The sequence below is a fragment of the Pyrgilauda ruficollis genome, unplaced genomic scaffold (assembly GCF_017590135.1).
Source record: "Pyrgilauda ruficollis isolate IOZ18807 unplaced genomic scaffold, ASM1759013v1 scaffold53, whole genome shotgun sequence".
Lineage (NCBI taxonomy): Eukaryota > Metazoa > Chordata > Aves > Passeriformes > Passeridae > Pyrgilauda > Pyrgilauda ruficollis.
Window position 1 is genome coordinate 2,361,451 of NW_024526933.1, and position 24,241 is coordinate 2,385,691.

A 24,241-nucleotide genomic window follows, 5' to 3' on the forward strand; every position below is an offset into this window, starting at 1 on the left:
TAGCCTCAACACCGTAAGTTAAATATAAAGGTTTCAAGATGCAGAAGATCAAACTATAGATAACTGACCTTTGTAACCTGAAAATCTATTTCTTCCTACTTATGAGATCAGTTAATTATGCAAATTTTCAAGACACTAATATTTCTGTTAGTTAGAAACTGGCAAAGTTCACAGGCAATAAAGCATTCTAAATATATATAAGAACACACTTACCAGAGTATCATCACTTCTAGCGACACTCATGCTACTTCTGGACAAGAAAGATCTTGATAATCTTTGGCACAAGGATATTAAGCGCACTGATTGCTTTATAAAAATAATAAGAAGAAAGCTATATGTAAAAAAATTAGAAAATTCTGATAGGATGCTATTGCAGAGATTTTAAAAGACTTAGCAAAACAAACAGAAGTTTGACTTCAACACTCGATCTGCTTTTTATATTGAATTTGAAACCTTAACTTTTTTTATTTATAATCCAGCAGAAGCACAAAGCAAACAATCCACACACAAGCATTTGTATACAGATCACTGACAAAGGGGTCTTCTCCCATACTACCATACTCAAGCACTTAATTCTCAGTGTCAGAAGAACATGTTTCTTCTTCCGTCTTTTCCACTCTTAAATGTACTGACCTTTCCCTGGAAGAGGCAATTCTACTGCATTTGTATCACCAACATTTGATGTGTTATTGAATGACTTACTTTCCATTTTCGTCGTGCTGCAAACTTCTTGAATTTCTCCATATTCACTGCAGAAGCTTTTCTACTGAGTGCTTGCTGAGTGTCTTTTGGCTGTGAGCAAAGGCAAAATAAAGAAGTTCTAAAAAATTCCATAATTTCTGCATGTAAGTCTCTGTCCCTCAGTGATGATTTTCACTTACATTATAATAGTACTCCAATCATACTGTAATAATGAAGTAATTGTAAGCACATAATTTTAATATTCAGAGTCTAGTCTGGCATACAGATGGAATTTCTTAAGAAAATGCTGTAAGGGAAATCCAGACCTAAGAATGCAATACTAAAATGTGCTTTTTTATTTTAAACAAAAAACCCCTTCAAACATCAGAACATTCAGTCTTGTCCTTCACCTCCCTCTCTGGTAGAGGCATTTGATTTCCCAGATAAATCCTGTCTTCTGGGAAGATTTCCTGACTGATTTTAAATGCAGTCAGTCTTTGTTACAGTCTCAGTGTAATCACCTGGACACTGCTGAAAAATTACTCCCTCCCCAAACAAAATCACATCCCACCTACCAGTGCAGCAAGCTCTAAGCCCTCATCCTTTCAAATTTTTCGTGGGCTAATACTAAGCACCAATGATTAGTGGAGTACACCAAATTTTGCATTTTATGATCCCATTCTTGAAGTAATTTTTACACCTTCCCTGCCCATGGAAATGCAGGGTGGGAAAGGGGAAAAGAGGATATGACCAGTGGAGTGGGATTCAAATGTCTGGAAAGTTAAGTTATAAAGCAAAGTAATAGGGTACAGAACAACCTGTCTCTTTGCACGAGTGTGGAACTTAGTTCAAGAGAGACCAACTTGCACAATGCTTTCTTTAGTGGTTTAAAATATCATGTCAATATGTCCCACACATTTCAACTATATCTGATTACCTCGGCAAAAAGGCAGCAAAGCATGGTCAAATTGGTAGTTTGGCACTTATGTGTAGGAATGCCTGCCCTCAGATGTTGTACTGTGAACTGGAGCAGTTGTGGCACAGATAAATATTCTGCTAACTGATTCTCTGGAAAGTTGAATGGGATCAAATGCTCACTATGCATCCCCACATCCTGGGAAATCAATAGCACTGAATGGGTTTACTACTCACAATCAGAATGTGATACGGAATTAAGACAATAAACTGCCAGGTAGTACTACACACATTAAGAAGAATGATAGGTGCCATTTTCTCCCTCTCAGCCTAGGAACTTCACAACAGCTCAATCCAAACCAAACACTGAAACACTGAAGAAAGTAGTGGACCACCACATCAACTGCTCTCTTCAGTCTAAGGGGAAGGACAGCAGAGATATTACTAGTTTTTTCCCAGTCTAAATAAGGGCATTAGAAGAAGAAAAATGTCTGTGAATTGGACTGGATCCAGAGACTGTATGTTTGTCAGTACAATGCTCTTTGAAGATTAGCTTCTCTGTCTGCCCATGACTTTAATTCCCATAGGGGGCTACTTCCCTACTGCTAACTCACATAGAGCTTATATTAATGAAGCCCGTATTCTGCATGTGTTAGCTTTCATACAGACAGCTTTCCAAAACAGTAAGTTACATTAAACAATTATGAAAATATTCCATGTTAAGAAACTTGAAAAGCATAAAATGAAGAACTGATTAAGAGAATGAACGGCATGCTAACCTTGATCCAAGGATGCAGCAAACTGTCTTGAATAGTCATTCTCTTCCTTTAAGAGAATAAGAGATAAAGCTGTCTCAGATATTAATAAAATACATACTGGTTTATGTTTATTAAACTATCATTTCCAAATATAATGTAATTTTAAATACTAGAGATGCAAGTGCCACACAGAAGAAAAACAACTCACTTTGGATCTTTGACTAGAAGTCTTCGTATAAAGTCTTTAGCTAGGGCACTGGTATTACTGAAGAATTCTTCTTCAAATTCATAATTCACAGCAGACACATTTGCCAGTGTTTCCTGTTTGGTTTCTCCAAGAAATGGAGATGCACCACTTAGACTGTAAGTGAGACAGAACATTCCTCTCAGTACGTGTTGTAACATTGCTGCTTCAGCCCTCTGAGATCAAATAATAGTAGAAAAATAACATTTCTCTTTTCCATTTTAAGGCTGCAAATCTACTTTCAGGAAGATGTGAAGTAGCAGGGCAAAAAACTTTGCTGTCATTTCAAAGATATTAAGATATAGCTGTAGGAAAGTCACCTACAGGTTTGAAGACTGTTTCCCATGCTAGCTCAATGCTGATTAACAGCAATTCTTTCAATAATTATACTACTGCTTTTAAGATCATACAAATTGAATCGTGATGTGCAATCCGAATGGTTTGACTTGTACAGACACCACCAACACCCCAGAGGATAGAATAAGAATTAAAAAACAACAGCATTTGCAAGAAACACCCATAGATTTTGGTACTTACAGAATATAAGTTATTACACCAATGCTCCTGGATTGAAGGAAAAACAAACAAAAAAAGGATGAGGGAGAGGAGAGAAAAATAGATGGAAAGAGAGAGAGGAGAAAAAAAAAAGGTTAGAACATAAGCATAATCATGAGAGATTTATTTCAAGTAAGATCCAATAACTTACCACATATCTGCTTCAAGACCAAGAGGCTCATAATTTACTATTTCAGGAGCTAAAGGAAAAAGCAGCAAGGTAAGTACCTAGTCAAAGAACAGGTATAAGTCTCACTCTGAGTCCATGTATGTCAGAGATAATCAGCTAAATGCTGATAGATTAAACCACCTTAATGCAAGTCTAATTTGAAATCAAATGCTATAAATTGCATATTTAAATTTCAAAATGTCATGAATTACACACAAATGTCATAGTCTGTAAATCAGCCAAGCCAAGATAAGCCACAAATACCATTTCACAGACTGAAAAAGGATAGTTTGAAGAAACAACAGTTTTCTCACCAACAAACTCTGGCGTTCCGAAGATATTTTTGAATTCATTTCCAAAGTCAATTTTGTGCGCTAAACCAAAGTCAATAATCTTGATTCGAGGCTTTGGTACATTCCTGTCCAACAACATTATGTTTTCAGGCTTTGAGAAGGAGGAAGAGGGAGAGAAAGAGAGATTATATATAGGTACAAACAGTGGACCAGTGTTCTTCACCACTGAACATTTGTTTTTACCTCTGTTAGACACTTGAGTTGTATTTTAGGCAGAAAAATCCTGTCTTTTCCTATTATGATCTAACATAGTTAAAGTAACTACAGTAAATTAGGATTTCATGTTGACGTTGAAGCGCTATGATTTCCACAAGGCCAAGATTTTTCTTCTTGTATATACCACAGTTGCAGTTTTCATGTGGACTGACCCTAAGTGAAACACTTAGGGTCAGTCCACACTGTCCCCCAGTAAAGATCACAGGCCCCGTGCTGCAGCCATTCCAGCACTGCTGGGAGCTTGCAGAAAACAAAACCCAATAAACTAGTTACTGGGTTTGGTTTACATTAGTCCCTGAAAGAGGTTTCTTCCACATCACATAAGCAATAAGGGAGGTGCATCTTGCTGCCTTTGGATCTTCCAGGGAAACTTCTGGAGTGGTCCAGCTCCCAGATTTTAAGGCTCAACATACTTAAAATAAAGGAAGAAGGTTCTCCTGTCTTTTCTACCCTATTTTGAAATATGGACTTTACATTACTTTACACCAAAGATCTGCAAAGCCAGAACAAGGAAGATGAAAAGCCAGGATTATCAGCAAAGGGGGCTGTTTCTACACTGCATCACTTTAATGAGCTTACAGAACCAGCTACTTAGTCTCCAAGTCCTGTTATGTCCATAAGCTGGAGTGCTCTGAAGAGGTCCCGTAGCTACATCAATCCTATGTTACGGGCTTCTGGAGTCATTAAGGATAGCTCTTCATTGTCACCCTTCTTTTACCTTTTTTTCCCAATCACAGGACCTGATATGTGCAAATGTAATTTTCTTTTATTTCCACCCTGCATTTCTATTGCATACTTTCATTGGTCTATGCATTGCTGCCTACTTTAATGCACAAATTTTTTGGTATCCAAGGATGACTTGTTCAATTACAAACACAGTGGCAAAAATTCACATTTCATACTCTAAGAAATACATTCCTTTCTAGCTTTACAATTTTTTTCTCTTTGCTGACTGTCATACAAAGACCAAATATATTACTGAGGTGATGAGGATAAAACTGGAAAAGGTATGCTTACACTGAAATCCATTCCCTTCATTACCTCATCTCCCTTTCAGAACTACATTTCAATTGTAATGAAATAATCATGCCCTTTTTTTCTTTTACAGACATAGCTGCCCACTTCAGGAGACTTCAGGGAATGTTTAGTTGTCTACCTTTGAAAAATAAAATATATGGGGGAAAATGTGCTGAAATTGAAACATTGAAAAGCAGTTGCTGAGTTTAGATACAAAAAGCTCTGCTTTCTTATAAAAAGGATGCAATTAACAACTTTTCTGAAAACAAACAAAAAAGCCACAAAAAGGGAAAAAGAAGTGGAAATCTGCTGCCTGCTCCACAAAAAACCTTGTACTTAACTCAGTGCAATTTCAATTAAGCACCTAAAAACCCCCACCGTTAAAAAAGGCATCTAGGTCAGAATGTTTCACCCAGATTCCATTCACATTAAAAAAAAAAAAAAAAAAATCATAGTCCTCATTTTTATTTCAGGTTTGTTTTCTCAGAATGGTTTAATTTTGTCAGAAGGTGCCATTTTCCCTGAAGAAACATTTCCCAGACGGGAACTATTTACAGTTCAGTAACTTCTTTCCAATGGCTGAGCTTTCCCCTGTCTACATAAGCTAGCAAAACAAAACTGCGGCCAAGATCTTCATGATGACTGATATGTGGCTAGAATTACAAAAGACTTCAGTGGATGTTGATTACAGTTTAAGTTTTTATCTGTTCAACACACCTTAAGATCAAAGTGGGCAATTTGCAGAGAGTGGAGATACTGAACACCATTAAGTATCTGTTTGAGAAATTCTGTGGCTTCCTCCTCCGTGAGAGATTCTTTTTCAGCTAAGAAGTCGAAGAGCTCGCCACCTGCAACACTTGGAGAGTAGAAGCAGAGTTATTGACAAGCTTGCTTTAACCAGTGGGTTCCTTTTAGTATAGCTGCCCTCAAACCTTGAAAAGCCTTGAAAAGGATCCAGATTTCAAATATCAGAAAAAAATTAAGAAAATTATTTAATTCAATACCCAAAAGACTTCTAACTCCCTCCCTTCCCCTGAAAAGAATACAGTAAAAAGAGTCTTACTTTCAGACAAAAAAAAGTTTAGAAAACCCAAACAAACATAATTAACAGTATTTAAATTTAAATGAAGTAAAAGTCTCTGTATGCACATTTAAAAGAATATAATTAAATATGAAGTATCAGGACTCAAAGCATACTGACACAATGGGACATGACATAATCTAGAAAATAAAACATTAATTGGCTCATATCAGTAAAACACCAGATTTCTACACCCCCATTGAAAAATAAAAATTTTAAATCTTATTTTGAAATATTTATTGGCAGATGTCCTACTATTCAGTTTCTAAACTCCCTACAGCACCCACCTTTTGAAAATAGATTCTGTTTTTGAAATACTGTATTACATGCAGCACCTGTATTGTATTTGTACTCTAACATGATGAAACCTTTTCTACAATGAAATGTCCTTAAGACTGTTCTAGCCCTACAGAAGAAAGAAAAGAGGTAAGACAGAGTACATAAGTACATCTGGATTTTTGCGTTTGAGAGAGAGAGAGGAATAAAGAGAAGATGAACCTCTTCTCAGCTCAGTCAAGCAGCTCTTAACCCAGTCAACAGCATGAAGAGATACTGAAGTGATAGAACTACAGCTATTCCCAAACAACAGACATGTTTCAGCTGAAGGACACATGACTGCCCACTGTGGCAAGCTACTTTTCCCACCTGTGAAAGCATGGGTACTACTTAGAAGAGTCTTAGAGACTGCAAAAAGGATCGTAATACCGCCTGTGTTTTTCATTGTAATACTAACACAAATTCAGAAAGTGCACCCTATTTTTTATTGCTTTTCTGCAGCAAAAGAAAATAATCTGTTCATGATTTAAAGCTCTGATTATGAAGCATGAGATGGTGATTAACATATAACAATAGGTAAATAGTTTAGGCAAATTTCTTGAAATACATTTGACTTCTTTATCATGTCTACTTTTTCAGGGACTTAATCTGCATTATTGTAATGCAAATTGCGTGAAAAGTATATTTTAATGAGTTCTTGGAGCTTTCATTGAGCTGCCTAGACAATAATGAGAGTATTGTTTTGGGTATTATTTTTGTTGTAATATTTTCTGCATGAAAGCACTTATTGAAACAAAGTGCCATTAAAATATAAGAATTATAGACTGTAAGGATGAGAGGTCATTTTAATGATTTTTTTTTTGGTGTAGAGACATTAAAATGGAGTTCCTAATGATTAAATCCAGCTTGTTACTTTACAGACTGCTCAGAAGTGTCTTCCAAATGCACACACATGCATATTCTCTCATTGTTTGCTTCTGACTAAAAAAAAAAAAAAAAGAAAATATTTTCATGCTAATGTCTGTATCTCTGCAGCACTGTGCTGAACGGTGACATTAATTTCCAATTATTGGGTTAAAGGCCTTAGCATCATGTGAAGCTTGCTTCCACATGTTTACAAGTGGATGTTGGCTGCAGTTGTTGGGCGGCTGTACACTGGAGCACAGCCCTTCCAGATGGAGCAGGCAGACTCATTGTGGCAGCAGCCACAGCAAAACCCATCAAATGTAGGCACTCAGCGTGGCTTGGCACTGAGCTAGCTGTCACAGTCTGGGGAACTAGAGAAGATGGATCCTCAGCTGAGGAAGAGCTTATAAGACTGCACCAAAGACTGCATCTGGTCCCATTTTTCAAGCAGCTGGAAAGCCTGCAAAACAGCAAAACTCCGGCTGGTGCTTAAACCATTCATCAGCCGTCACAAATCACAAGAGAAGTACCCAGGCAGGCATTTGCAGCAATGGCCTCTCCAAGCACTGTTCTGTCCACCCTGCAGTCTAAAACAGACTGTGACAGTGTCACACAGCTGGTGTTACGCTTCATGGCTGGCAAACCTTGCTCTTAACTCCTCTTGGCATTTTAAAGACATGCAGTCTGTGAAACTTAATAGTCATCTATGAGTACCGCTTATTATACACATTCCCTATAGACCTCCCCAAAAATATTTAATCCCTAAAGTTTGCTACTGTTCAAGATATCTGCATTTGTGTAAAATGGAAAGAGCCTCTTCAGTTTCTTCTTATCTGCAATTATTCTGAGTCTGTACTGCTGAGTACTATTATTCTGTCTTTACTACAGATTAATTGTAGTGACCTTTCTTTAATGACACACCATAAGCCTTATAATTGTGTGCAATAAAACATTATCTGTGTTTCACAGCTGATATACCTTGTACCTAGTGCTTGCAAATCTCAGAGCTGAGGGCTAGAGAAGGTAAAAGGCTTGAAATGTTTTTTTTTTTTTTTTTTAAACTGAAAGTTCAATAGCAAAAGTGATAGATTTTTCCCATCTGTTGCATGCTTCTTCAATGCTTAAGTACTGTTACCCTAAGTGACTTGGCAGCCCTTGCTGAATGAGTAGGCGAGTGAGGAGGGACGAGCTGTAATGCACTCTAAGTGTTGTTCCAGAAGCAGCTGTACCCCTGGTCTGTGGGACTCTGGCATGCCCCCTCATGTTACACATCTCACTCTTGATGTCTAGGAGGAGATCCTGCGTGGGTTCACCTCAGAGAGGGGGCCGTTGTGAATTCTCCTGCTGGTAATGCCTCATCTGTGGGGGCGAGCCCTGGAAACCGTGTTCTCCCCTGGGGTGCTGCCATAGCTGGCAAGCACAGTGCCCATCTAGCTGCTCCTGCTGCCTACTTATGGTAGAGACATAAAGCATGACAGAAAGGGGTTTTTATAGTAAAAGCTCATACTAGCATGCATGAGGAACTTCACCTGGAAGCTCAGAAATGCCTGGCTTCCCAGAAAGGTCCCTCTGCGCCAGGCAACCTCCAAGGGAGGCCCTTCTCACATGGGTAAGGCAGTGACCCATGTCCCCATGGGAGGTTGCATTTTTCAGCTTCCTCTTCATGCTTGTCAAGAGACTGCTTATTCCTTGCCCTTTTGCTGACTCAAGAATATCTGATGTTAAGCTGTACTGCCATGGGCATACAAAACCCCATGGTATTGCTGCAGGGCAATCCTGCAGCATAAATCCTCAGATTTATCAGCAGAGACGGGTTTCGCAGATTTTGTAATTGGATTATATGTGTAGAATAAATAGATGGTCTTGACTAGATTTCCAGATATCACAGATGAAGAAATGGCTTAGAAGAAGCCAGTAAAGACACTGGCTGTGTAAGCCTTCACCAGCATCCTAAAATGCTGTTGGGTTGTTGAGTCTAGTCCTGTCCCTCAGCTAGTGTAGCAGAGTCCCACAATACATAAACACTGCATGTTTTTGTAAACCAGAGTCACCTTCAAAGCAGAGCAAGAAGACAAGGAGAGAGCCCTATTCCACCAACGTGGATATCCCATCTCACACACAGAACCAGTGTTAATCGAAAGAAGAAGGCATAGGTAATTTCATACATCAGCCCCTTTGACTGCTCTTTATGAAAATCATCTTCTATCAAGAAGTACACTGTTTCCACCCCGATTACCATGGGCCCTTGTTTCTAAATTATCTTTGGCGATGCTGATGCACAAACATTCGGCTGAAATCTGACTGAAACCAGACCATTGTGTGGGTTTCCCAAGCCACACAAACTGGCTCCCAGACTATCTTTGGGCCTCTACAGAGGGGCCCACACAACCAACATCTAAAAGACTGCTGCCCCCAGCCACCAACTGGATAAAGATGCTTCCTGAAGGGAGCAGAGGCAAGAGGTTCACCAAGCACTAGTGCATCTTCCTGTAGAAGACTTTGGAGTATGTCTACCTGGTATCCCCAAGAAGCACAGAGCTTCTCTCTGCTCAGTTTCTCAGTTTGCTGGAAGGAATTACCAGACAGCTTCCTGATCAGTTCTTCTGTGCCCTAAGACAACTCTAAATGCTAAAATGCCAGTATGTAAATGATGGACAGCAACCTATGAACAGAGAAATTTGATTACAAAGTCAAGTCACGACTAAATTCCTTTAAGGCTGCGAAGCCTCCATGTTCTCCTTCACATACTGTTTTCCTCTAAAGCTTTAATTCGTTAATGCTCCTGTATAAAACCTTTCTGTTTACATTTATATTTAGTAATAGTTTTGCAGTCATAATATACTGTTCAAATATCATTCTCAATAAAATAAGAGTTTGTGCTTTGTGGCAGTCACATCTTAATTCCACCTAATTCTAATGCATTATTGACCATGTTATAACACGGAAAGTCATAAGGGCTGAGAAAATCTATTTCATCATTATAACAAAACTTTTTATATTGTTTTAAAGTAGCAGAGCACATGTTTTTAGAAGTATTTTGCATAAACATTTTCACTAAGAGCAAAGCTGGTACATGTTATTTCACTGATACTTCTAGGCAGAAGTGCTAGTTTTTCTGAAATGAGAGAAGTAAATTAAAGCTTTCAGCTGACTGTGTTCTTTCTTACAAAACGCAATAGTGGTAAAAGCTTTTCCCAGCCTCCCCAAAGGAAGGCTGACAGATGTGATTGCAACCCACACACCTCCCTCTGGGAAATAAAATACATCACGCCCATGGAAAAAGGATTTCTGTATAGTGCTTTTGCAAGTTGCCAGGCTTTCTTAACTATGAAACAGAACTATTGCCAGATCTCAGAGGAAGTCATTATGAGAACCTACTCAGGGAACTTAGAATCAATTAACCTTCAAAGTCAGCATGGTCACCTCATAATGACTCAGTCATATGCTATGATCACACTGCTTATTATGCAATAGCACCTAAATGATAATTAATGATTATCTAAGGATTTCTAATGAATTTTAAAATCTACAAATGAACACTAAATCTAGGCCCAAACCCCTTGAAGAAACATTTATCTTGCTTAGATTTCAAAACAACATAAACTAAGTTAAAGAAGCATGCCATCAATTTATTCCAGTTTTAAAACAGATGCAATGTGATAAATTACCTGAATCCTTCTCTAGTCCAAACACTTATTCTGTCAACTTGTAAAAGAAATGTTTTCCCTAGGGATTCTGTGGTCAAATGTGTCTTATATGACATCTAGTCATGCAGTTGTCAGCCTAAGACTAGACTCATATTATTACTTCTGTTTTATGTAAGAATAAAGGGGGTTTGCATCCACTTAATTTCACTGCCTTTATGAATCGTGCAGTTACCAACCCACTCCTCAGGAGTACAAAGTGTACCAAACATTTTGAAACAGCAGAACAGGGCTGCTAGCTCATTAAATTACCTACTGGCTGAAAAACATTGCAGTTCAATTTTTCTTTATATAGCTACCAGAAGAATGAAGACATGTTCCAGCATCACCACGCCTTCTAATTTTCATTTGTCCAGCTTCTATTAGAGACATCAACTGTCATGAAATCCTCTCTTTAGTGTGTCTAAATTTTTCAGTTATACTGAACAAGAAGCATTGTCCTCAATGGCCAGCCAGAACACACACCAAAACCTGGACTATAATTTAAGCAGTTAAGTCCCAGTAAGGGGGGTTGGGTGGGAGGGGGCATGAGCACTCCTGTGAATCTTTTCTGCACTCAAACACCACTGGTATTTAGGTTTTCATCACTGAGGTTCCTGAAGTGCCCAGAGTCTGCATACAGCAGGTGGTTACCGTGGCCCACCAGAGTGCCTTAGTATTTTGATCTCCTCTACAACACTCAAATTTAATGTATGAGGAGCATTCAGGTTTAGCAAACAAGAGGGGCAATGATTTTGCTCAGGGACGGCAGCACACAGAAACCAATTCTGTCTTTGAGACCTGCTCACTGTGTGGCAGAGTCACATCAGCTCTCGAGCCTGTCCTGTCGGCCCTGTCAAGCCTTTGTTCTAACCCATCTACATATTCTCTGTGCATCTACCTGTGGGCCTGGAATTCAGGATTTTGAAATCCAAAGGTGGCACAAGATCTACGAATTAGTGTCACAGAGTGTGCTAACTGCCTGCTACATGCCAGAAGCACCAAATATTTAATCCTCCTCTCAAATTTCAGCGCAAAGCCACTTGATAATGACTTTCATATTATTTATGTGTAAAATTTACAAAAATCTCAGAGGTATTTCTACAAAAAGACAACTAAAAATTAAGGAAGCCCTGTGAAGACTTCAAGCTTCTCTGGAACACAGGCTTTAACTCTCTTTCTGAGCATAACTGTAAAAAGTTAAACTAAAGCCCTAATAAGATAGAAGAAGAATTTAAAGAGTTCAGAGTTACCTGCTCTTATTTGCTCTTCAATGATCAATTAATGAAATTTTTTACACAAGAATCTATCATCCTCTTCTTGCACTGTTCTGCTTTGATTAACAGTATGAAGCTACCACCAAAGTAGAAAGTCAGAGACAGTGTGAGGCACAGGACGAAATCTAAAATAAAGTTTATGCTTTCAAATGAAGCATAAATCCTAATATTTAATGCAGAAATGCTTCTAATACCTTCAAAGCTTTCTATTTTTTAAAAATGTATAAAGCAGATAATTGTCATTCAGAACCATGCTACAAGAGATAACCATCTTAAATTAAGATTTCAAATTCAGAAATGAAGTTATGTTTTTTGCAGAGAAAAGTATGAATACCTAACTCCACAGCTACCAAGTAAAAGGAGTCAGGTATTGCTATCAAGCCATTTTTAAAAAACAGATCACCTGCATTGCTTTTGTGAATTTTAAGGAATTACTGTAAATGCAGGATGAAAATATTTATTTTTTGTGTTGCAGCAAGAAACCATAACCAAGGCTTCACAAAGAACCACAAATGGAGTTTATTTAGACTGCAGATGTAAAATAAAGACATAATAAAGTGGAAGAGAAAATAAAATGGAAGGGAGAAATTATGCATCCAAGGCCAGAAAAAGGGGAACCAAGTAGGTGCAAAACATGGTTGAGGAAAAAAAATAATTATCACTGCAGAGACATCTGTGTTTTCTAGTCTGTGAAGTCTGAAAAAATGATGGCTTCAGCAGAGCTCACTAGAAATAGCTTAGTACAGCTAACATATAATACAGTCTAATAGCTGCAGCTGGATAGAAAAATGTACTGTGAAATTCAGACTAATTCAATTATTTGTGTGATAAAAGCAAAAAAAAAGAAAACTATTCAAGTTTTAAGTTAGATGAGGAAGACAGTGGCTTCCAGTTTGTGTGTAATATGCATAACATTCCTTTCAAGATGATGAAAGAGTCCACAGAGTTGGAACTTAAAAGGTCATTTCCAAGTCAAGAAAGGAGACGTTTGTCACTAAGACCTAGAGTTATGAAAATGTTTGAATGTTCCAGATATACCAAAAGACTGCAATAAAGTAAGCTTCTTCAAGGATATTTCATGCTTGTCCCTGGCTGCTGAATCTTTTAAGGAAAGATTTGGTTTTAAGTTTCATAAATTAAATGTTTCATAGAACTTGGGGTTTTTTTGTAAATCGGTTTCCTGATATAAGGTAATTAAAAGAAAAACTTCCAAACACCTATGTGGATAAAGTAGCTCTGTTTTGTATTCATTGCTGTGATGACCTACTTGGCCACTGCAATAATTAACCAACTGCCCTCATATTCCTGCATATAAATCATGACCTTGAATAGAATCAGAGAATGGTTTGTGTTGAAAGGGGCCTTAAACATCATCAAGCTCCAACTCCCCTGCCATGGGCAGGGTCACCTGCCACTAGACCAGGTTGCTCAGAGCCCCATCCAACCTGGCCTTGAGCACTTCGAGGAATGGAGATCCAGGCAACCTGTTCCAGTGCCTCACCATCCTCACAGTTAAGAATTTCTTCCTAATATCCAATCTGAGTACACTGTCTTTCAATGTGATGCCATTCCCCCTTGTTCAGTCAATTGCTCACCTCTGAGAAACTGCCAATTAGTAAGGCAGAAAAATGTTTAGGAGGCTGTATGCAATATAGCAAACCTCTTGCTGAAGCAGAAAATAAAAATCAATAGTGAACAGACCATAGACCCTGTTGCCCTGGGACTGTGCATGTTGACATATGGCAACAAAAGGGCAGCTGTGGTTGCTCAATTATACAAAATTGTGTTTCTGTGTAGTATACTGCCTCATAATGGTAGTCAGAACAGAACAAGTGCCAGGAAATATACTATGTTCTAATCAAAATGGAAAATGGACACTTAGAGTAGATTCTGAAGATAGAGAAACAGGTGATTTAATGAGATTTCAGCTTTATTTCTGTTCATATGAAATTGCTCTGTAAGAACAAAGACTGTCAGGAGGGTAGGTCCCTAGGCAAAATGTGAATATTAGAACGTTAGAGAAAAAGGATTACATATTTCATGTCTAAGCATGCGATTAAAATGGCAATCCTGTCTATTCAATAGCTTTATGTAACATCACAGTGATTTTGAGAACTACAAAACTTTGTAACAGTTAGCATATTCAAGTTTACAAAGGGATTGCTAACATCATCTTTTCCTCTTTGACTGTCTAAATAAATAAATGCATTACCTTTATGATATCCAAAGTAGCACTTCTTCAATTGAAAGACCCACAAAGCAGTTTGGAAAAGTGGAAAAAAAAAATCTCCGATTGAAACTATATAGGGATTGCTCACATCGCAGAACAATTACCTAAATTGCAATACAAATAATTTGCTGAGCTTCATGACATCAAGCTTATGAAATATACAGATTGTCATTCTTCTGCTCAATAGACAGTGGTGGTTACACGCTGACACACACACAGCAGCCTTGCCGCCAAAAGCACTCCCATTCCATGCGAAGAGGGGGTGGTGGAGGAGTCCCATTCTTCCTACCACTGCCATGATTACCAAGTCTCCCTCACAGCTTTCAAGTACAGACACTGGCCTGATTTCATCCGGACAGATTTCAGAGCAGAAGGAGCTGCAGAAGCAGCAATACTCTGACAGTAAGGTTGTAGAGCAAGAGAAGTATCAAGTAGGGAGAGGAAGAAGCATCACACTAATTTCGCTGTGTATTCACATCACACTTCAAAGACTTCTGAACAAAACCCAGAAATAGTAGGAATATAGGAACTTTGACTTTATACCGGACGATAATTTAGTTTGGAAAAAAATACTTGTTTAAATTATCCACATTTGGAAAACTAATGCAAGTGTATACAACTGGAACTAAAAACCAAGCCAGACTACAACTATTAACAATAAAATATCACATGCTGGACTAGAAGCGCAAAAATATGTTTCCATAAACACTACAAATTACTATCATGCATATATAGACCATAGAAAAAAAATGGAATTCCAAAAGCTACTTCCCAGTTTTCTTTTTAAATCTATACTGTAAATGTACACATTACTGAAACCATGCAACACTGAAGTACCTTTATAAAGTGGAAATACCATTTATCAAAGCTAGTAAACAGGAAGACAAAACCTGCATAAGAAAAACCACAAGAACAGCCCACAAAAAGACACAAGTGCTGCCCAAGACACTTGTACCAAATCTTCTGCATGGATGAATTTCTTACTGTACAGCATGGTTAACTGATACTGAGCAGGTATGGCAACAAAAAAGTGCCAGGCATGCCATCTCTGTAAAGATATGCACATTCCAGCAGCACCACTGACAAAATGACCAACTCTTAACAGGTGACTAATGCTTAACTCCTACAATTGCAGTCTTTGCGGAGCCAGAAGCCACACTTCAAAAAATGGAGAAGTAGTTTCTGCTGACTTATTTAGCTAAATCTATTAGCAATGACATTGGATGAAAAACTGGGAACTAAACCAGTATGAAACAGTGTGGAAGTTCAGTTCTCATTTCAACAAGAGAGAACTGAGAAAATTCTGTTCTGTTTTATGTGGGTTAGATAATGAGAAAAAGCATTCACTGAGGCCACTTTACAGCAACACAAAACACAGTGAAATTTGTTAAACTAATCTCCACTCAGAATCTCTATTTTCCTGTGCTCTGATCTTCAAATCAGTGTATTTAGTTCCAGCCTATTATTTTGGATCCACAACATCAACAGTGATTAAAGTAAAAAGCAGGAAAAAAGAAATTCTAAATATGCTGATTTTTTTTTAAACTTTATTGTGCATTCAGAGTGAAAAATATGTGTGAAAATCAGTAAACTATAACACTGACTAAAAAATGAAGACTTCTAAGGCTATTATCTATTTTCTTTTGGGGTGATAAGGAACTGCCATTAAATCACTTCAATTCTCAAAGTGTCTTTTTTTAAAAACCAAAGAAACAAATATTCTTCTACTTGTCCATGGGTCTCTAGAGTTACTTACAGCTCCAGAATAAGAATGACATCTGTTTTGTTCTCATAGACATCATGAAGAGTAATCACATTGGGATGCCGAATCTCTTTCAGTATGCCAACTTCTCGCTCGATATCTTCCCGGCTCACTCCACGACGGCTGGATTTTGTTCTCCTTTTCTTGATGAATTTTGCTGCAAACTGCTGGCCGGTACTTCTCTCGCGGCATTTTTTCACTACGGCAAACTGCCCACTGAAAAACAGAGAGATGACAAGGGGTCAGTTCAAGACAATTCAGAGTTAAGGGTAGCCTGCATACTGTGGTGGGGGAAATGAGCTTTTAACTCTGCTTGACCTAAGTATATAGCTGCTTCTTATGCCATCTAGAATAACACTGGAAGAAAACCTAGAAGAGGCAGGAAAAGTAATTTAAGATACAGCTTTTGCATCACACAAATGTACATATTTCAGCACATCAGTAAGTAAAAGGTAACACCTTATCAGTGAGGACCACTCGATTTTTGACAAATATGTGCACTGGGGATTACTGGGCAAAAGTAATGGTTTCTGGCTTTCTCCTACCATATGCTTGTTGAGTATTTTTTCTTTGTTCTGCAGTTGGGACAATTTGTAGTTTCTTACAATCTACACGATTTGTCAATATTCATTTTATTCTATATATATTCTATCCTCAAGTTTGTTTTTTAAAAAGTTTTTAAAATGAAACTCGGTTTCATGACACTGCTTTGGATTTTTAAAGCACTGACTAAATACAGTAGTATCAAGAATTACTCATCTTGTTAAATACAAGTTTGAAGATGAGAAAAGTACCGAGGCACTGAGAAACAAAACCTGTGTTTGTATTACAAACCAGAAGAAACTCCAGGAAGCTGCTGAATCCAGCTCACCATCGTTGATGTACAAGCCTGCTGTTGCTAGATGTACACACTGACCTAGATGAGAAATCTCCGGGAGCCTAATGTTGATTTAAAGAAAGAACAGGATTTCTAGAACTGTTTTTCCAATCTCTTGTTGAGGATTCTCAGGAAATTCTGTTCCTGCTTTTTTCACCATATGAAGGAATCATAGAATTACAGAATGATACTAAGGAGAACATATTTTGAAGTTAGCCTACCCTGTTAACTGAAGAAGATCTGTTCTCTCAAGTAGATTTATAACAGCAATCAAATCAGAGCTAGCCCTAATAGGTTTGACTATTTGAACAGCCATATAGCACTCAGAGCTACACATTTCATGCCACCAATTACTATGCTGATCCCACACAGTACCCTGAGTGACACACTGTCTTGGACTGGGACATGCAGCTGGGCAAGGCTAAATGACTGTCACTTGTGGAAGGGCAGGGCAAAGACAGAACCTCTCATGTGAAAGACACTCTAGAGTAGCCACCACCATCTGGGAAATCTTTGAAAGCAGACGTGGGTAGTGAGAGAAGTAAACTTTGAGAGAAGTCTTAAACCTAAACAGTCTTAAGTTGAGGTTTAGATTTGTTTCAGTGTTATGATCACCATTCAAGTCTCATTCTTCATTGTTTAATGAAGTAAATTAATGAACTTGTGAGATGTTATACTGCATGATCTTTGACATGCAAGATTTCATATGCGACTGAAAGAGAACGCACAGACCTCTGGAACACCTGCGTCATCCAACTGACAGCAGAGAGCTAGACAAGGTGTCCTAAGGTCATCAGCCTTCTCTGCCTGGTTCAGTCCAATTTCACAAAAACTGAGCTTGATCTCCAAGGTCTGAGCAATTTTGCACTGCCAGAGTAGAGGTATTTGCACTGCTGAATTGAAAACACAGCCTTTCTGGCTCTTGCTTCTCGCAAGAAAAGCAAGTGATTGTCTCACACTCTCCCCCACAGCATGCACATCTCCACAGAGATACAAAGCTTTATTTAAAAAGCAGCCAGTTTTGCAGAAAATTCACAGCTTCAGAGAAACAACAAAGTGGAGTAGTAGACAGATGTAGACATCATCACAATTCCAAACAGCTGCTTAAGCTCATGGATCACAAGGAAGTCAAAAGCTGCTGTTTGTCTTTTGACCACCTGGCTGGCTTTCTGGCTAGAAGTCTAAAATGCCTGATAGAGGAAGAAAAATATTTCTGCTTATGATTCATCCACAGGCTTGAATGCTGCATGGCTAACCACTCTCTTATCAATGTGCAGCCTCTAAGTTTAGCACAAGCTACTGCTTCATTATGGAAAATCAACAAAACAAAAAAAGAAACAACCCTCGCCCCTACCCACCCTCACCCCAACCCCTCCACAATACTTACACAATCCCTAAAATGCAAATTAAATAAACACAGAAACAATAACCCCCAAAATATAATATTAAAACCAAAATTACATCTAACATCAGCTCTGGAGTAAAAAAGGAAAAACAAATCTGAGCTACACAGATATACATTATATTCTGATATCCAAGAAGATTTAATTATAAAAGTTGGTGGGGATTAAGAGTCGTCTGTGTTTTACTGACATGATGATTTTTACATAGTATTACGCATATTTTAATTACATCAATCCCCAAAGCCACTTCATGCTTCCAATGCTTTTAAGGCTAAGACTGTTTAGTCTTATTTTGGCAATGGGTCAACTATGACGTTACAGCATGAGGTTGACATCCTGGAACAAAGGGGGCTACACAAGACAAGAAGATCTCCTCTGTCCTGAGATATGCCATTTATTTTTTCAGTCGTTCACTATTTTCTCTGTCCACAACAACCTGTTGGAAGGATGCCCTGATATATCACTATTCAATATGAAACTGTTATCAGAAGTCCAATACATTGTTTAAAACGCATGACTTTAAAGATTGATCTCATCCACAGTTTAACATGAGGTGAAGCTCCAAAAAAATCTTTGACACAGCTCAAGACTGTAAGAAGTTTATCAACTACAGGTATCTTGAGTAAGTGCCAGTTATACACCAAATAACCTCCTTATTGTTGCTGTTGTGTATTTATTCAGCACACAACTGCACCATTAGCTGCTTGTTATTAAATGCTGCACACACAGATCACACTTAAGCTGCAGTCAAAGGGGCTGTTTCATGCCTGTGATCCCTAAGCCACACAATTTTACAACTCTCTCTAAACTCCTGTTTTAAAAGCAGAGATGTGTAAATCAAAAGGTATTTACTGGGCTTCCCCTTGCAGAACTGCAGCAACAAGCTGATGTAAATCAGTTTCGCACACATAACACTCATAGAATATCCAGGAATATCTTCCCAAAGATCCTACATTTTCAGATTCAGCATTCATTCAACATCTTCAAAGCCAGAAAAGTCCTTTAGTTTTTTAAGTTTCCTTGCTTTTGTAGGTTTGATTTAAAGTGCATGGAGTCAAAAAATGACTGCGATTTTGGAAGAAAATTACACTAACCACCCTGCACCGTCTCTCCAAAGTAAATCACAAATTCACCACTTAATAAAGTACCTGACATCATTCTTTTTCCACATAGCAGAATCAGGTGTAACAGCAAGGCAGGATGACAGCTTGATGTAGGAACAAATACTTCTGCTAATAACAGCAATTTGTTTTGTGATCTTGTAATCCTTAACTCAACCAGCCCTTAATTACTACCTTAAACCTACTCTTTGTGGGACACTTGGCATATATCCACATCCAGTAAATTTTCAGACTCACTTCAGAAGAAGTACTTACCCATTACCTAATCATGACATTTCTGCATCCTTTTTACATCATGAGACACACTGCCCTTTACAACAAATATATGTATAAGCAAAATTTATGCAGATAGGGGATGGAAGTAACAATAAAGCCCCTATATGTCAACCTTTATTGGTCCTTGCTTAGTGGGATCACAAAAAAACTACCCAGCATGAATTAAGGAAAGTTTTAAATACAGAGACATTTGGTTTAGAATCAAAGGGAAAACACAAAAGAGTACTTTCATTTTTTCCACAAGGATGATGACAGTGATTAGGGGTGGCAGATACCCTGTATTCTTTCCCACTCCCAGCCATCTGCACCAGCTCTTCCCAGGTAGTTTGTTCTTTGGAGAGTAAAACTCTTGCTCCAAGAATCTAGTGAAAGAGCTCTAAGCTGGACACAGAGTTGGTCAAGTAACCCCCAGGGACCAATTTTCTAGTAGTTATTGCCACAACAGATCAAGAATGCAATTTTCCATGCCATCTTCTGAAGACTGCATTCCAAAGTTGAATGGGAGCAGGAAATAGGAGTAAGGAAAAGGCATTAAGTTGCCATCAGGGTAATAAGATGCCTTGGTATGTTTCTGACATGCAGGCATTTTCCTGCTATTTAAAAATTTTATATTCAGTACACAATTCTGAAAACACTACTTTTAGTATTTGACTACTTCCCTTTTTAAAATTACACTAATCCAATAGAAAGAGATTTACATAATACTATTAGATTAGCCTGTGAAAGAAGCTGCAACTCGACCATGGCGCCACTTGTTTCCTCCAACAGAACACCTATCAGCATACTGCACACACCTCTGTCTTTCCTCAGAGATCTGCTGCAGGGAGGACAGGGACCAGGGGATCTGCAGCCCAGGAGCATCCCAGCATCAGTCAGCCCTGTCAGCACCCGCTGCCATCCATTACTGACTGTCCCCAAAGGCATCTGACCTGCTTCTGCTAATAAGGTTAGCTCTCACAAAACTTGCTGGTGAGGCAGCAGTGTTCAAGTCTTTTCCAAAGAATAGGAACACTTGTCCACAAACTTGACCACTTGGAAACATGAAGGAACAGCATCTCTACACCTGATAGGAGAAGGAGCTGGAAGCACTTGAAGCCTATTAATCACCATACACTTGTTTCAGGCTGCACATAAACAGTTGTTATAGGAAAGGACAAGGTGGCCATAGCATAACAGAAGTAGTAATTTTGGGAGTCACATGAAAAAAAGCAGTACTAAAGAAAAGAAAAAAAAAAGAGAAGTTAAACACGATACAGTATTTAAGCTAGAGAGAAAATACTCCTCAAATGACATATGAGTGACTAAGCAGAAGAATAAACCAGCTGGAAACTGATGGTGGACCACAGAGACCACTGTTAAGAGCTGGCTCTTTCAAGTACTACTAATATAGAAAAGCAAACGTAAGGGTTTAACTAGATCCGACTGTGGAACAATAAAAAGTTGAATGCTGCTAGTACACAGGCAGGAGAGGAGCATGTATTAGGCTATTGTGCAGTACATTTCCAACAGGTGCAGAGTTAAAATGAAATTGCAATTTACATCCGTCAATATAATGATACACATTCCTTAGAAATATTTTGGAAAAGCAGCAAAGACAAAAAGAACAACAGCAAGGAAGGGTAAGCAAAGGGGGAAACTAGACAGATTTATAAAAATTAAGTGTACTAACACCTGGTATTTCAGGGTTCTGATAACTCCCAACTTCCATATTCCTTGTTATGCACAGATGAATTTATACACTTATAATATCCACATCTTTTAAATTATTTTTCTTCATTTCTGACATAGAATAAATTTTGGTGTCTAATTACCAAGTTCCAAAAGTACCAAGATTCCACCACAGAGACTCAATGTATACATGTGATGCTAAGTTTGATTATCCTTCACAATGAATACATCAAATATTTAAAGTTATTTTCATAAAAATACACAAAGTACAAAAAATAATTTTTCCTTTATGTAATACTTTAAACGAAAAAACCCCCAACTTTCATAATGAACTCTATTATTACTACATAATTTATTTACATACCTTTTTTTTGTCTCTATACATTAACTGAAACTTCTGTTGTACTATCTATTCAAATACAGTTGGAACAGTGTAACTGTTAACTTAAAAATTAAATTAATAGAAGCCTTTTTAGAGTATCTAAGACATGACAACGTGAAGCAGTCAGAATTTGAGGTTTCAGGCAGTGTAAGAAGCAGGTGGACTAAGTCAAATTTTTAAACATATTTATAGACTAAAATGCCTACCAATACTTTGTGTAATTGAATGGCAATCAGGTACCTCTTCCCAGCCCCTCCATGGTGTGATGGGGAGGAGAATCAGGAAAAAAATTAAAAACTCAAGGGTTAAAATGAGAACAGTTTAATAGCTGCAGTGATATAAAAATACTAATGAAACCAATTACAACAATAGTAACAATGGAAAGAAGAGGGTGAGAGAGAGAGAGGAATAAAACCAAAGAGAGAGAAGGATAGGATAAAAGCCAAGAGAGAAAAGCAATGCACAGTACAATTGCTCAGCACAGACCAATGTCCAAATCCATCCCCCAGCAATGACTGCCCCTCTCTTATGACAAACTCCCCCTGGATTATGTATTGGGTATGACTTTCATGGTATGGTATATAACATGGCCCAAAATTTGCCAGTTTGGGTCCGGTGTCCTGGCTGAGCAGACTCTCCCAGCTTCTTGTGCAGCTGCTGGCTGGCAGAGCATGGGAAGATGAAAAGTCCTTGCCTTAAGGCAGGCACTACTGAGGAGCAAGGGAAACCTCAGTGTGTTACCAACATTATTCTCATTTTAAATCCAAATCACAGCACTGTAAGTGCTACTAAGAAGAAAACTAACTCTATTACAGCTGAAACCAGACACAAAGAAGTAGAGAATTTGTCACATCTGTTAATTTCCCCTATGTTTTAAAACTTGTGCCTCATTTTTTTGTGGTTTGGTTATTTTAGAAACAAATCATGCCTGTTAGCTATGTATTTATATCCTGCAGAAATTGTCTTGTGCTGTCAACCTCAGCACATAATTCTGATGAAATTGGAAGTTTCTGTTGCTCTGCTGATTTCTGTAATTTCATTAGGTTGCTAACAGACTTCTCGAGACGTTTGCTAAGCTCACAGAAAAGTGATTTTCTTCACTGTTTTCTCAGATACCCAGAAGAGCCACTAGTCCTAAGGGATGACATAAGAGCATGATAAAAAAAATTATGACAGATCTAAATAAGGTATCTCAGAAAAAAAAAATATATTGTTTACTGGTTTTTATTATTATTTCTTAAATGTTTCATATTATCCCAAGCAGTGTATGAAAAATTTTAGAGGAATAGTTATATTGGAGATGAGGAAGAAGAGAAAAAGTGATGAAAAGACAAGAGACTATTACTTTGTCTATATACAGATATGCATGTGTATGCAGTACTGAGTGCTAGAAAGTATTTTAATTCCTTACTGTGAGGGTGGTTTACCATAGAATTAAACTGTTTTCTGTGCCACACATTAAAAAAGGCTAGTGCCTGCCATTGCCAAGGCTCCCTATGGAGCCCGTTTATCCATTTATGGATTTGGTCAAGATCATATCTCACTGAACACAGGTCTTCAGTACAGTAATTAGTTAAGCATGAGCAGATGAATCAGATGGCTCTGGCTGGCCCAGAGAGAAGGGGACGAGGAAAGACAGCTACATACTGTGCCTCGATGTAGAAAGTAAGACCAAGCATGCCTGTACAACTTTCTGTGTCCCCTCCCCAGCAGCCTCACCTGAAGGATCAGCATCTGCTCAGGATTTTCTTATTCCACTGGGAGAACCACAATAACGTTTTTCCAACATACTTAATGTCAAACAAGTTAAACAGTTGGAGCATGAATACATGCATGCACCTGTGCATACATTTGCTGAGCTGAAGAGCAATTATGAACTAGTACAGGCCATCAGTCAGAGATGAGGCTCCTGTATCAGCAAATTGGCAGTAAACATCAATTGCAGATTACCGAAGAATTCTTCATATTTACAAATAAGAAGCTTAGAAATAATACAATCTTGCGATTAGGCTGAACTTCATAAAGTAGAATAAAGCAGAAGTTTCAGGCATTCTCTGTGCACATATAAATATGCACAGTATCTCTATATACATTACTATGAGGATTTTAAACACAAGATTAAAAATATGAATGGAAGACATTTTGGGATTATATTTTGTTTACTGTTATTTTATACATTATATTGTGAGACGAATAGATATTTGACACATTTTATCACAAGAAGTAACCGAGTTTCTGTCCTTGAAAAGGGTTTTAATCAGATAAATCCCTTTTAGATAGCACCTTAACAAATAAATTTAAAGACAGAATGCCTGCAATACTTTCATCCTGCTGCTACAGTTTGTCTGAAGGCTAATGCGTAGCCCTTGCCAAGTATGGCTGCTATGTTAC

The 24,241-nt window shown here is 38.0% G+C and overlaps 1 protein-coding gene across 4 annotated transcripts in view; it reads right to left on the minus strand.

Annotated features, from left to right (window-relative positions):
• DAPK1 (death associated protein kinase 1) overlaps positions 1 to 24,241 on the minus strand; it is an 86,540-nt gene that overhangs the window by 28,599 nt on the left and 33,700 nt on the right. For 3 of the 4 annotated variants that reach the window (XM_041480734.1, XM_041480733.1, XM_041480732.1), the window contains 9 exons: positions 16,118 to 16,339; positions 5,626 to 5,764; positions 3,637 to 3,766; positions 3,305 to 3,353; positions 3,136 to 3,162; positions 2,563 to 2,715; positions 2,376 to 2,421; positions 703 to 792; positions 214 to 306 (listed from right to left, as the gene is read on the minus strand). In XM_041480734.1, the coding sequence (XP_041336668.1) occupies positions 214 to 306; positions 703 to 792; positions 2,376 to 2,421; positions 2,563 to 2,715; positions 3,136 to 3,162; positions 3,305 to 3,353; positions 3,637 to 3,766; positions 5,626 to 5,764; positions 16,118 to 16,339 (949 nt within the window). The remainder of the gene's footprint in view (positions 1 to 213; positions 307 to 702; positions 793 to 2,375; positions 2,422 to 2,562; positions 2,716 to 3,135; positions 3,163 to 3,304; positions 3,354 to 3,636; positions 3,767 to 5,625; positions 5,765 to 16,117; positions 16,340 to 24,241) is intronic. The other variant, XM_041480735.1, reaches the window with a different exon arrangement.